Raw genomic sequence first — 16,280 nt, 5'->3', positions numbered from 1 at the left:
GATTTTTCTTGTAGTTTTTGTGTAATGTGATTGGATTTAAGGCGTAAACGGGGATGTTTATACCGTTCGCTAGATCTTGTGGTTTCAAAAAGTCCAAGTAATTGCAACATGTACCACTTAGTTCATTTCTGTAAGAATTGCGTTTTGATTCCCACAGTGCATGTGTTTGACTTAAGCTCTGGTTTACTGAAATTCCCCCAAAGTGCAGCAAACAATATCTGTGAATTGTTACTTTTAAAAAGTTTATATTTTTCAAGAAACCATTGTGTTTGCTTTTTGCTTTATTTAGTTCTGCTGACGAAACTAGTACTTTCGACCTTTCATATTTCGGGAAACTAGCATTTCCTATTTGATAACTTAATATAAAATATTTAAAGTAGAATATACTAATATATGTGCATTTAATTGATTATTTTGAAACATTAGTTTATCTTTTAACTTGTTAATTTTATGTTCAATAGTAATCTGTTTAATTATTTACTCGGCATATTACCCCCTTCCCTCAACCAGGCACCACCTTATTGGTATTACGACAAGTCACTTAGGTGAAGCGTGGATTCAACCTATATCATTGTGGAATAGAAGTTACTGCTAATTTCAGGATGTGTTAATTGATACATTGAAGATATTTGTCCGTTGATAATTTGTTACAATTACCTGCATTTAACATTACTAGTATTACCTTAGTATCACGGAGTGCATCTTGATGTAAGAACGAAAACTGAATAAACTGGCAACATTAAATTTATACTTCAACTCGAGCAATGAGAATAAACTAGTGTAACATGTAGCAAACTACCTAGTACAATACTCGAGAAGTTCATCTTTAAAACACATTAGCTAGACCCTTTTTATTTTGTTTTGAATAAATCGTAGCTAAAACAAGTTGTCAAACACAGTAACTGTTATTATATAGAACTACTGATAATGCTGATATTGGCATTTCATAACACGTGGTCACCAACACGAACACGAACATACGATGCATTGTTGTGTCAACAACAATATCTCTAGAAACCAGTATTGTTTGGGGGAAATGTTAGTAACAACTTAAATCAAACCAGAAATCGTTGGAAAATTAAGTTTTAAAATTAGGAAATCTGCAATGTAAATGAGGTTGTAACATTTAAAAAGAGGGACGAAAGATACCATAGGAATAGTCAATTTCATAGATTGGAAATAATTTGACAACGCCATGGCTAAACATGAAAAAGACAAACATACAAATTATGGCACAGAAGACACAACATAGAAAACTTAAGACTAAGCAACACAATCTGTTCATATTACTAATAAAATGCAAATAATCGTAAGCTTATATTTTACTTTTATTTGTTTTGATGAGTGGAATTTCCTGATTACTTATATCTTAATGAATGACTGCTGTGTGCACGTGCCTGGCTGATAAGCTTCTTCTTAGAAAAATGCTTGAAGAAATTGAAATATGATAAAGCTACTGGGTTCGACAACATCATGAACGAATATCTTATTGCTGGAAAAACTGTACTTATTCCAATATTGTGCAAACTTTTTAATAATATTCTAAATTCCGGAAATTTCCCTGAAATATGGGTTAACAGTATTATTGTACCTGTTTTTAAAAAAGGAGACGTGAATGACCCTAAAAATTACCGTGGAATATCTTTAGTATCGCATGTTGGGAAATTCTTCACCTCGCTGCTGAATACAAGGTTGCTACAATGGAGTGAAAAGAACAATGTGTTGACAGACGCACAATTTGGTTTCCGTCCTGGATTTGGAACAGTCGATGCCGTCTTTGCCCTTTATTCCCTTATCACTAATTCTTTGAGTAAAGGTAAACGTTTATACTGTTGCTTTGTAGATTACACTAGAGCTTTTGATAGTGTCACACATTACAAATTGTGGCAAAGATTAGTCAGATGTGGAGTAACTGGTAGACTTTTAAATGTCATTAAATCTATGTATAGCAAATTAAAAACCTGTGTAAAACTTAATGGAAAATTTTCAGAATTTTTTGAATGTACAGTTGGTCTAATGCAAGGGGAATCCTTATCTCCTCTGTTGTACTCATTATATGTCAATGATATGGAGATAGAACTTATTACACAAAATTGTAAATCATATGAACTTAAAATGTTAAATTTGTATTTGTTAATGTACGCTGATGATATGGTTTTATTTAGTGAAAGTATTACTGATCTACAAAAGATGATCGATGCTGTAAATGTTTATTCAAATAAGTATGATTTGTACATAAATTTTTCAAAAACCAAAATTGTAATTTTTAGAAACAGAGGGAAAATTAGACCAGAAGAGCAATGGTATATTAATGGAAAGGCTATTGATGTATGTAACGAGTTCATGTATTTGGGAATTTTATTTTATTATACTGGTAACTTTGCAAATACTCAAAAGAAACTACCAGAACAGGGTAAAAAGGCTGTGTTTAGTATATTCAATAAAATACATGATGATTATTATAATCCTGAAACTTTGTTGTCATTATTTGATACTTATGTAGCAAGTATACTGAATTATTGCTCGGAAATATGGGGATTTCATATGGCACCAAATATTGAAAAAGTTCATTTGTATTTTTTAAAACGTATTCTTAAAGTCAAAATGAGTGCTGTAACTAATATGGTTTATTGTGAATTAGGTAGATTGCCAATGTACATTGAAAGGCAGTATAGAATGGTCAAATATTGGATTAAGATTTTGAGTACAGAAAATTGTATATTAAAGAATAGCTATGATGAGATGTATGACAGAAGTTTTATTAAAAAGAACGATAAACACAACTGGTGTTGTAAAATTAGAGATATTTTGTTAAGATATGGATTTAATTATGTTTGGTTGAACCAAAGTGTAGATTGTAAATATATTTTTCTATCGCAATTAAAAGAAAGAATGCTTGGTGCATTCATTAGTGAAGCAACTATGTTTTTTGAGAATTCAAATAAATGTCATTTGTATAGATACATGTATTGTACACACACATTGCAATTTTATTTAGATAGACCTGTAAATTATATATACAAACCATACATTTGTAAATATCGTATATCAGCTCATATATTAAGTATAGAAACAGGTAGATATTATAATGTTGATAAAAATAATAGACTATGTACAAATTGTAATACTAGCTCTATTGAAGATGAATACCATTTTATACTTGAATGTAAAAAATATAGTCAGATTCGAGAAAAGTATATAAAAAAGTATTATTGGAGAAATCCTTCTACATTCAAACTTATCCAGTTGTTATCTGTCAGAAATATTAATGAATTGAATAACTTAGGTATATTTCTAAAATCTGCTGAAAAACTTAGAATTTAATTGCAGTAAATAATATTTTTGTTCTCACTTTATTTAAGTATCATATCATTCTCCGCTCGTATTTTGTATTTTGTATTATGTATTATGTATTATATGTTCTTTCATGCACACCTTATATTTACTATATATCTCTTGTGAAATTCTTATATTGGTGTAAAATTGTGTATATGTATCCTATAAGCTGTATTGCTTTCGGAATAAAGTATTATTATTATTATAAATTTCAAGGCTTATGTTTTATTTGTCTGTTAATATAAATGAAATGCTTTGCACGCTATTAATCTTAAGCGTTTTTATAGAGGTGTATGATATTTTTCAACAAAATATTTCTTGTTATATCTGTTTTATCTTAGATTCCAGATTCTGATATACGTGAATAAGAAAGTACAAGAAATGGATTTTGTCATCTGTCTGCCTTTTTATACTTTTTTTCTTTTTTCTATGTCTCTATTTTTAAATTTATCTTTTGAGTTTTGTGTTCGATTTATGATTGGCTTATGATTTGTTGTATTCACGATTATAGTTACTTTGTCCCCAAGAGAATAAAGTTTGGTGACTATTTTGATAACATCTATCCGATAGAATTAAGTACACCCGAATAGTATTTAGTCAAGTCTTTTCTGTTATATGACCACCTACTCCGAAAGACGCTAACGTCTTGTTCATTTAAAACCGTTACGTAGGTATGATCAGCTGGCAGCACAATTAGGTCGAGATACATTAATCCAGGGTCGATTCCAAACCAGCATCATTTTATCTTATTCTTTGTCTACAATCTGGGTATCTCCAAGCTTTAACAAAACAAATCATCAATTTAAGTTTCACCTCAAAAAGCGTCCTCAATTAGAGAAAGCGTCGAAAATTTGTTCTCGTATATTTTATATTACTAGTAACTTACAGACATTGAATTCAACATGAATATAATTGAGAATGGAATACGTATGATTTGATGCAGTAGACTTTATAAAAAAAGTTATCAAATTAAAAACCGGATATACAGAATCAAAGTGTTTTACGAAATGAAAATTCATTCATCGTACAACGAATTTAATATGAAACTTGAATTTTAAATGACATTAGCGTTCACTTAAAACCAAGTCTTTAGATTTTTCCTCTTGTTTGTGCTCCTGATATTGTTTGTGTTTCTTGTCCTCGATCGTATCGCTTAGAGTTTTATTTCTTGTCTCTGGAATGCCAAGTAAACAGATGGCAGACAGGAACATAAGTGCTCCTACTAGAAAGTACATCAACCCATCTATGTGCTGACTCTGCAAAAGGGAAAAACTTAAGATGACATATAAATGTATAGTACATTAAATTAGTTTCGGAAGTTTTCAGCTTTTGTATCGTTATAAATGCTTGCTTATTTGTGAGTGATTGTTTGTTAAAACATTTAACGAAATATAGGTTAGTCTAGAATTGATGGGGACTGTGTGAATATGGAAAAAGGGTTGTATTGTACAATATAACTGAATATAATATTTGTGGATTGTTCGAGAAAAAAACCATCTCGACTTCCAGTAGGTGTTCTTCACATTATTCATCTCCCTGAAAACTATTTAAGAAATTATTAATACTATATTTTCAAATTTACCTAGCCATACAAATAAAATGGAATTACTTAATTAATATTTGTTGGGGGTAAAATATAGTTGTATAGTTTTAGATAAATTACAACTTTCCTTTCAATTCGGTATCAGTACATGGACCTAAGAGTCTTGTTAAACAATTCTTTTATAATCTTTATCAAATAGTTTTTCGGAAATCTGATTGAAATATAATTGTAATCAATTTAATATTTTGGAAAAGAAAACGAGTTTTATTTTCATTTGTGCACCAATTCAATTCCTTTTATAGCGGACGGTATTTCACCAATTGCGTAATGCAGATATACTTTCACTCATAGTAAAAACATAATTATTCTTAACGTTAACTTATCTAATCGATGTATTTCATTAAAATGATCAGAAACTCGCTTATAAAGATCAGATCACGGGGTCTGCCAAAAAGAAAACAATCACAAAAGATAACAACAGCCCAGGTAATAAACAAATAAATAACTGTTATACATGTCTTATACAACCGAGTTTCGATTTCATACCACGGCCGATAGAGAAACAGCAAGTAAATTATCATTATGTAGAAAATGGAATATCCAAATTGAATATACGTATTTTAAATAAAAATCTAAAACAATTGATGAATCTTTTTCAACCTACTAGATATACGATTTGTGGAGCCACCATGCTTCCTACTCGAGTTACTGAGTTTTGTATACCATAACCCATGTTTCTAAAAAGCAAATTGTTATAATATTATTTGATATTTAAGGAAAAAAAACAATTTGATAATATTTACATTCACCTGATAAAAAGAAATTTCACTAGATAGTGTAAGGAAGCGACGGTTAAGTACAATCTGTTAATGATTTTCAAAACTGACAATATGGTGTCATAGTAAACTCCATGATAATATGAGAGCCTGAAGTAGATGTATGGTAAAACAAGAGGTTTTTACCTACCCGTTAGTCCATTAAGTGGAATTCCGGATATTATTCGCCAGTGATAACGCATTATGTGTCGCTCGTTGTGCATCAACTTGTGATCCTTCCACTGCATCCGAGTTTTCCCTTAGCTGTTGTTGTGTTCGAAAAACTTAACTTGTCGATCTGTTTAATGTTCTGTTGACTGTACGTCTTTTCATTGTTTTTTTTTTCTGTTCACCGCGATATTGTCTGCTTTCTCCGATCTATGATTTTTGTTTTTGCGTTTTATGTATAAGCTATAAGTTGTGTATATTTTGCCTGTTTCTATATACAATATAAGACATATACCTAACTACTGTTGGAAACGATTCTGTCGTTAACAACATTAAAGCGCACCATCCTGCTGCTAGGAATAACTTTGTTGCCATGGCAAATCCGTTGATAAGTCCATCTTTCGCTGGTATATCTAATTAAATAATATTATACAATACTATTAGGAATATTACCTTTACATGGATATTGGGTTTCCAATTTGAAATGTCTTAAAGTTATATAAGTATTGATTACCAATGCAATCCGTCATAGTGTGATGCGTTATCACTTACTAATGCTGATCAAATTCTTGTTGCTCAGTCTTGAGGTCCTATGTTGTGTTTTGTATACTTTGGTCGTTTTCGCCAATGTTATTGACAGCATAAATAAAAGTATGTAGTATGAGTGTCAATGAGACAATTCTCAATCTAAGTCACAATGTGTAAAAAGTGAACAATTATAGGTCAAAGTATGACCATCAACACAAAGCCTTTGCTCACACCTAACAGAACCCTTTAATAGGAAATTGGAAAAAAAACTATACATCACAGAAATACTGTTTGACAAGTGAATGCAAAATCACAAAGAAAACATTCAGTGACGAACAGTATCAGTAATAAACAAATATCTGCTCTATTTATGGCACTGTTTTGTTGACTATGTCTAGTAACTATTTCGTTATATGTTGCATTTGATAATGTTATTAAAAGAGTAAACGAAACGTAGTAATTGCTAAAACAAGCTTAAAATATATACTATAACATCATAAATTTCATTACGTTGCACCAAATCATGATGGCATCATCTTGTGAGGGACACGTGTAGGTCAAGTTTTAATTTTGTATTCTTGTTTTGTCGCTATTTTGTTACTACAAACACTTCGTATTTATTTGTAATAGTAGAAAGGGTACAAGTACATGCAATTGTATTTGTAGAGATTCCATAATTGAATCATAATTATGTCCAACAACAGTGACTTAAATAATAGGTTTACTCAATGTCTTACCAACCATTTGCACAACACCTACAACTGTTCCTGATACCGTTGCTAAGACTAGAAACATAAACGTCGTCCATTTTCTTCCCATGCTATAGAAAATTCAAGTATTATACGTTTTACAGTAGTGATACTTTAAAAAGTAAAACAAAACTTTTAAAAATATTTCTCAAATAATCTATGTAGAAACTGTCCGACGGTTAACTAAAAGATAAATACTTGGTATTTGATTGCTGGTTAAGTTATATTGATATTATTCATTTGCATTGGAAAGTCGGTTAAAGCAAGGTAAAGAGTTCACCTCAACTTTGTTTAGGCAACAAATACTACATATCTGTTGTTAGATATAAGTGTTGCGTATGGTAAAGTTGTTTTAAAATGACTACATCGGTATTTTGCAAATATGTTTGAGTATTTTAAAACAACTAATATATACCGTCAACATAGAGGGCAAACACCATAATTCCTTGTTTCAATAAATTGACCTTTTTAGAAACAAATGATCAAAACATGTGCGCGCTTAGCCGTTTACATCGTCTGTGTTAAAAGGAAATGCACTATAAGGTTAGAACGAACTACACTTTTAATGTCTCGAAAAGGATTTTGTTCCGAAGATTTGTCATATTAGAAATATCTCACATAAACACTTAGCGAATCTCTTTGAACTTTAGTCAGAGAAGTTTCTGCTGTGTTTTATACTACTTTTGAAATCATACTAAATTATAATCCTGGTACCTTTGATAAATATTCATTCATCTTGAAATTTATTCATTTTTAACTTACCAATTATTTAAGAAATAAGTTATGACCTGTGATGGAACTTCTACAATACTAAGAAGAAACATGTTCAGATATAAACTTCCAGAAAGCTGCTGCACACCAAATGCTATCGCATAGTAACCATATCCAAATGATATCCTATATTAAAAAATAACATTTTGATTATTTGATAGAAATGATGCTGAATGTAACTAACTAAGCTTTATTTTCTAATTGTTTTGTCCCGACTATCCTACAAAATATACACACTTATTATTATTATACATCCCCCATGTATATGTATCATCAGAGTTTGACATGACTTTTTATGGCTTTTAACGGCTTTTAAGAGTAGTTAGACTTATGTACACACAAAGTTGCAAATGTACGAAAAATAACTAATTCGACGAATACACGATACAATGTTGTTAACGACGAAGCTACATGTATCGATGTATTTTCTACATTCAGTGTTGTCAGAGTTAAATTTTGTAATACTGACGCTTTAACACGTGGATTCCCTACGATAACTGAAAATAGCATTGTATATACAATGAAGTCGGGAAATTGTTTATATATCGCAAAACTTTAATGTACACTTTAAAAAGAAAAAGCATTCAGACAGTTAGACATCTCAACTTTAGCTTTTACTCCCTTTGAATGCCTTATTGTATATGAGACGAATAATTCCTTGCTCTTACTTTTACCGTTCGAGTAGATTTGTCTATCCCGGAGTTTTTCTAATCTAAATCAAATGTTTTAGTACCTTCAAGTTACTAATTTCAAATCCGACTTTTTTAAATAACACAATGCGGAGAAGTAACAAGAAACATAGACAACAATCTACATTATACTTTAAGTAAAACAAGTGTCAACTGAAATCTGATTAATAGTACACAAATATGTAAAAAAAAAAAATACGAAATGACACATTGGAGACAAAGCGACAACACTGTAAACCGAGTCCAATGACACTACAGTGAAACCTGATTAAACCGAACCCTGAATAAACCGGAAACCTGTCTAATCCAAACTTGTTCTGAAGACCAATCATATCACATTTTATGCATTATGAACCTGATGAAACCGAATACCTGCCAAAACCGAACAACATCTCATGTCCCGAAAGGGTTCGGTTTAGTCAGGTTTTATTATACATCTATAACAATATGCTTACATGTAATGAAAACACCTGTCCCAACGGAGTATGACCTCTCAGTCAGTATTCTGACATTCTAACCGTTTCCAATTTAACGAAAATCATAAGCAGCATGGTTATAAAATAACAACATAGAGACCCTTTATAATAAATATATTGGGTTGATGTTTAGACGAGTTGTATATATATATATATATATAATTATTTTCTGTGACTGTATCTTACATTAATTTGTAGGATCCTTTACTATAGATAATTTAGCTGATCTGTAACAATAACATCTTCATGCCTTATATATCATGTATTGTAGTACGCCGCTAGATTAAAACTGACGTGGAAAGGTAACATATGGCCACCGAAAGCTCTTTTTTGAGAGCCCAGGTGGTCGTGTGGTCTAGCGGGACGGCTGCAGTGCAGGCGATTTGGTGTCACGGTATCACAGTAGCATGGGTTCGAATCCCGGCGAGGGAAGAACCAAAAATTTGCGAAAGCAAATTTACAGATCTAACATTGTTGGGTTGATGTTTAGACGAGTTGTATATATATATATATATATATATATATATATACATGTACAACTCGTCTAAACATATATATATATACAACTCGTCTAAACATCAACCCAACAATGTAAGATCTGTAAATTTGCTTTCGCAAAATTTTGGTTCTTCCCTCGCCGGGATTCGAACCCATGCTACTGTGATATCGTGACACCAAATCGCCTGCACTGCAGCCGTCCCGCTAGACCACACGACCACCTGGGCTCTCAAAAAAGAGCTTTCGGTGGGCATGTGTTACCTTTCCACGTCAGTTTTAATCTAGCGGCGTACTACAGTACATGATATATAAGGCATGAAGATGTTATTGTTACAGATCAGCTAAATTATCTATAGTAAAGGATCCTACAAATTAATGTAAGATACAGTCACAGAAAATAATTATATTCATAAGTACGTCTGAGTCAGTGTTAACCCTACAACAGATGTCTCCATCGGATCGCCATCAATGATGGTGATACATGGTTGTGTACATAATGCATATACAACTCGTCTAAACATCAACCCAACAATGTTAGATCTGTAAATTTGCTTTCGCAAATTTTTGGTTCTTCCCTCGCCGGGATTCGAACCCATGCTACTGTGATATCGTGACACCAAATCGCCTGCACTGCAGCCGTCCCTTTAGACCACACGACCACCTGGGCTCTCAAAAAAGAGCTTTCGGTGGGCATGTGTTACCTTTCCACGTCAGTTTTAATCTAGCGGCGTACTACAGTACATGATATATAAGGCATGAAGATGTTATTGTTACAGATCAGCTAAATTATCTATAGTAAAGGATCCTACAAATTAATGTAAGATACAGTCACAGAAAATAATTATATTCATAAGTACGTCTGAGTCAGTGTTAACCCTACAACAGATGTATCCATCGGATCGCCATCAATGATGGTGATACATGGTTGTGTACATAATGCATATACAACTCGTCTAAACATCAACCCAACAATGTTAGATCTGTAAATTTGCTTTCGCAAATTTTTGGTTCTTCCCTCGCCGGGATTCGAACCCATGCTACTGTGATATCGTGACACCAAATCGCCTGCACTGCAGCCGTCCCTTTAGACCACACGACCACCTGGGCTCTCAAAAAAAAAGAGCTTTCGGTGGGCATGTGTTACCTATATATATAAAGTCTTACAATTACTTCTCTGACTATATATAAAAAAAACAAGTGAAACTGCGAGCTACTGCTCACTGATGATACCCCCGCCGCAAGTGGATAATATTAATAGTGTAAAATATGCAAGTGTTCGGTAAACAGGAAGTTGTCGAGTGATGAATCTGAAAACGCATCACACGGTATAACTGACTTATATAAATCCTGAAACAAAATTTCAGAAATCCTTGTATTATAGTTCCTGAGAAAAATGTGACGAAAATTTTCAACTTGGCTATCATGTGTAAAAGCAAACAAGTGTTGGGTAAACAGGAAGTTGTCAAGTGATCAATCTGAAAACGCATCACACGGTATAGCTGACTTAGATAAACCCTGAAACCAAATTTCAGAAATCCTTGTATTGTAGTTCCTGGGAAAAATGCGACGAAAAATATTCATGGGACGAACGGACTGACTGACGGACTGACGGACTGATGGACTGACGGATGTACAGAGGACAGCTACAGTGTGCAAAAAAATAAGTTGTGGGGTTATGGAATGAAAAATCAGACATACTGGGGTTTGCATATTTTTTCTTATGAAAGGTCATTATGGGGTTGTTGCCATACCATATGGGGTTGTTGCCAGGCAACCATATGGGGTTGTTGCCATGCAACCATATGGGGTTGTTGCCATACCATATGGGGTTTGGTGTTGACTGATAATGGCAAAGCTTTTAATGTGTAAACCGTTCTAAATCAATGGACAATAACCGATTTTTACCTTTATTTTATTAACACTTATTAACAAGGTAAATAATTTTCAAAATAAACGCATATATTTTTAATATTGTGACCCTGCAAATAAGATAGATATCCAATGGAAGAAGATTGGCCAAATAACTATCATGAAAGATATTGATGTTATGCTAACACAACTGCATACCAAATATTTGGTTACTAAAGTGGTTCTCCCTCAATTGATCTAATCGAGAACTAATTAAGTTTCAATAAACAAAGTACAGACAGAACCAACTTAGCTCCATAGAAAAGAATCATGTCTATACAACTGAAAGCCAAATAACGTTTGAGTATCAGAGGGCATCCGGAAAGATTTCTATTGTACAAAATGATTCTACCCTCTTTAAATACAGTATTTTATATATTATTATTATAGTCGTCAGATAAGTTGTCCCACTTAAGCTGGTGTAATCGAAAACTTTGACATGTCAAGTACTATAAGAGCAAACATTATAGCAATGGTTTTATTTTTGTGACTCGCATGTTAAAATTTCAATTCACCATTTCCTGAAATCATAATTTAATTTGATAATAAAGAAGAGGTATGATTGCCAATGAAACAAATATCCATCAGTTGAAATGAGATGCATATTAGAAATTAGTGGTCACTGTACGACCTTCAACAATGAGAAAAACCAATACCATATAAGCTATAAAAGGCCTCAACATGAGCAATGCAAGACGATTCAAACAAAAAACAAGAGTGGACACACTGAAATGTCTCGCCTGTTCTAGTGTTGATAATATAATTTATGTTGAAAGTATAAAAAGCATTGTTTCCCTTCCACAATTTTGTTCCATGCAAGACAAAATAACTGTCTCACTATGTAATGGCAAAATTTATAAAAATCCAAGAAAGATTAATAATAAATTCATGTTACTAATATCTGCAAAACTGAAAAAAAATAACAAAAAAAATCAATTCAAGACCTTCAAAACTATTGCTATGGCATCTGCCCATCTAATATCATTGACTATTGTATTGTTCCATAAAAATTAACCTTATCAGGAACAAAGATGCAAAATGATCTGTGGGATAATTCAATCTCCATAGAAATAAAACAAACTGGTGTTAATGCGATTATATACCACATATCAATGAACCACGACTGAGTGGAAGGAGCTACAATGTAAATGACATCCATGTAATCGTAATGCAACTGCATACCAAATATCTATGACTTATCATACATACATGGTTCCTGTTAAATTGAGCTTAGCAGAAAAATTGTTGATTACGAAAGAAAAGAAACACTATGTTTCTACTAGGACAATAAGAACCCTTTAGGTCTGAAATTGGCTGAAAATATCAAATTAAAATGTTCACTGAAATTTGTCTGGCTCTACAGCTTTTTATTCCATCAAATTTGTGAATAGGACAACTTTATTAACCGAAAATCTGTCTTGTCAGGTCACCCTCATTTTAATCATTTGTTGTTATACCTAATGTTATGTATTTTGAACCTAATTCAAAGGTCTTCTTTCTGATATGGTCAGGTTTCTTTGTTCCCCTATTGGGCCAGTACAGGGACAGTATTTAGACATGTATGTATACCCATTAAGTATGCATATAAGAAAAAATTGCAGAAATTACTTAATAAATCATGCATAAACTTTCTCAACTTTATTAACAACAGACATTATCACATGATACACATTATACAATACACAAACAAGAGTCTCCTAGGAGCCCGAAATTGCTCACCCTGCCTTCATCACTAATTTATCAAAAATTAACATTTCAAATCATTTTCCTTAAGAGCTTCTATGTAAACTTGCAACCATTTTGAATTTCTGATGGAAACAAAATCTAAATACTTATACCAATAAAGACAATAGGGGAACCTAACCTGTAACCTAATAAGATTAGATGTAATAACCTTGGAATTTAAGAACAAGAGGCTCTCAAGAGCCTGAATCGCTCACCTTAAATTTTTTACTTAAATCTTTCATCAATGATTATTTGGCGTTAAAATTTAAATAAATGTTCTTCGAATCCGTCATATCTTCTTTAACAAAAAAAAATGCATTTTACCCTATGCTCTATTTTAGCCATAGGGGCCATGTTTCTTGTCATACAAGGAAATAAAATATAAAATGTATGCTAGATATGTACTCTGAAACTCATTATGCCTAAGTTTGGCTGAAATGGATTAAGCAGTTTCAAAGGAGAAGATTTTTGAAGTAAGCCACCATGATTAATAAATTGTGAAAAATGTCTTTAAAGGGCAATAACTCCTTCAGGGGTCAATTGACAATTTTGTTCAATTGGACTTATTTGTAGATCTTACTTTGCTGTCTACAGTTTATCGTTATCTATAAAAATATTCAAGATAATAACCAAAAACTGCAAAATTTCATTAAAATCATCAAATCAGGGGCAATAACTGAAAAACCAGTTACCCCATTCGGCTGAAAATTTCAGGGCATGTAGACCTTGACCTAATTATAACTTTAACTTCTTGTCTGATTTGCTCTAAATGCTGGTGTTTTTGAGATACAAGCCAAAAACTGCATTTTACCCTGTGTTCTATTTTTAGCCATGACAGCCATGTTTTTTTACCAAATAAAAAATAAAACACAAACTTTATTCTAGACACCTTAATGATCATTAAGTGTAAGTTTGATTGAATTTGGTTCAGTAGTTTCAGAGGAGAAGATTTTTTAAAGTTAGCAAATATGATGAACAAATTGTGTAAATTTGTCATTAAAGGACAATAACTCCTTAAGGGGTCAATTGACAATTTTGGTCATATTAACTTATTTGTAGATCTTACTTTGCTGATCATTTTTGCTGTTTACAGTTTATCTTTATCTATAATCATATTCAAGATAATGACCAAAAACTGCAAAATTTACTTAAAATTACAAATTAAGTGGCAGCAACCCAACAATGGGTTGTTCGATTTATCTGAAAATTTTCAGGCTGATAGATCTTGACCTAATGAACAATTTTACCCCTTGTCAGATTTGCTCTAAATGCTTTAGTTTTTGAGATATAAGCCAAAAACTGCATTTTACCCCTATGTTCTATTTTTAGCCATGGCGGCCATGTTTTTTGACGAAATGGAAAATAAAACACAAACTTTAATCTAGATACCCTAAGGATCATTCAGCTAAAGTTTGGTTGGAATTGGTTCAGTAGTTTCAGAGAAGATCTTTGAAATAGTTTACGACGACGACGGACGCCAAGTGATGGCAAAAGCTCACATTTCCTTTTAGGAAAGGTGAGCTAAAAACACAATATTCATTCTATCAAATTTTCAATGAATTTTAACTTTTAATAACAATACAAAAATGCAATATTTTCTAAGTTCACTGTACCAACTGCATAAACTTCTTATGGATCTGAACATATATTGTGTTTAAGTAAAACTTCTCACACTGGGACCAGTTGTTCAAAGTGATCTATTTTTTTTAAAATTAAATACTGTCTTGTACACAGAACAAGACTGAAAATGTGTACACAATTTCTTTAAACAATTAATGACAGTGCATTCTATAATTTGGTGTTGCAATGAAAACAAATTACACAGAAATAATTAGTGCAAATTTTAAACAACTGGTCCTTACTTGCTATAGAAATCATTAGATCATTTTTTATTTTGAGACAAGATATTATGTGGATTGTTACTGTGATGAAAATTGGCAATGTCACAGTGAATAAACATATTACAGGCAAACATATTTATTATTTTCATACCAAAATACTCAGATATTATAGTTTGAGACAAGTAAACTGGGAAATAAAAATAATCCCATACAGTATTTTAGACATTTAACACCATTAGGACAACAGGAGTAACTTATTTGTAACATTATAAGCTTGAACAAGTCACCTTAGAATTTCAAATAACCTCAATTATTTCAGTCAAATTTTCAAAGATTTTTTTTAGTTGTGGTATAAATCTAATTTTGACAAGTTTACCAAAAACAATAACTGTACCTCCTGTCTATTTGATCTATGGATCTGAAAATTAATTGTGGTAACTTCTCACACTAGGCCCAGTTGTTCAAAGGGAACCATTATTTTTCATAATTGAATACTTTCTTGTTTACAGGGTAATATTGAAAATGAGTACACATATCCATTCTATAGTTTTGTTTTTCAATTAAAAAAAATCAAAAATATGTCGGTACCATGAATGTCCAAATTGCAAATATTAGTTTCTCAAATTAGTAACAGTAGTTTCCATAAAGTTACTTTGGCATAAGGTCCTTGATAAAAGATGCAGTAATTTTACATCATGTGGCATCTGTCCCAAATGGATGAATAAATTTCACACATAAACAAGTTTGAAAAACATTTCTACTACCATAACTGTACACACTAATGCCCTGTCTTCAGCAATTACGTGTAGCAGATATTATAAAACAAAATATACATATAATGTCAATCTTAGTAGACAAGACAAAAAAAATACATGTATAATAAATCTTCACTTTATGACAAATTCTTTTGAGTTTTTTCTCAGAGTAGTAAAATAAACAATAATTTTAACTGTTGCCAAGTCTCACAAAAAAAAATGCCTGTACAAATTTAATCCCATAAAGCCCATCATCAAATAAAAATAAATCTATAAATAAACACAAAAATAACTAAGAGTGCACATGCTGAAATGTTTGGTCTGCTAAACTGATTTAAGGATGATCAGAATTAGCTCCTATGTCTCAAAATAACAAGATTTTATTAAAAGACTATAAACTGATAGAATATAAATAACGGATCTTGAAAAGCATAAAAAATGAAATGTCTTTGTCCTTGTTTAGAGAAATAACCAATAG

General features: G+C 31.8%; 1 protein-coding gene across 1 annotated transcript in view; it reads right to left on the bottom strand.

The window, feature by feature from the left end:
* Positions 1 to 4,354: 4,354 nt before the first annotated feature.
* LOC134722755 (uncharacterized) overlaps positions 4,355 to 16,280 on the bottom strand; it is a 29,390-nt gene continuing 17,464 nt past the window's right edge. The window contains exons 10-14 of the mRNA XM_063586381.1: positions 7,902 to 8,036; positions 7,128 to 7,210; positions 6,158 to 6,275; positions 5,544 to 5,616; positions 4,355 to 4,592 (exon numbers count right to left, since the gene is read on the bottom strand). Coding sequence (XP_063442451.1) covers positions 4,401 to 4,592; positions 5,544 to 5,616; positions 6,158 to 6,275; positions 7,128 to 7,210; positions 7,902 to 8,036 — 601 coding nt within the window. The 3' untranslated portion in view covers positions 4,355 to 4,400. The remainder of the gene's footprint in view (positions 4,593 to 5,543; positions 5,617 to 6,157; positions 6,276 to 7,127; positions 7,211 to 7,901; positions 8,037 to 16,280) is intronic.

This window comes from Mytilus trossulus, chromosome 6 (assembly GCF_036588685.1).
Source record: "Mytilus trossulus isolate FHL-02 chromosome 6, PNRI_Mtr1.1.1.hap1, whole genome shotgun sequence".
Classification (NCBI taxonomy): Eukaryota; Metazoa; Mollusca; class Bivalvia; order Mytilida; family Mytilidae; genus Mytilus; species Mytilus trossulus.
The sequence above is the reverse complement of the archived record's forward strand: the minus strand, read 5'-3'. Positions and strand labels throughout refer to the sequence as shown.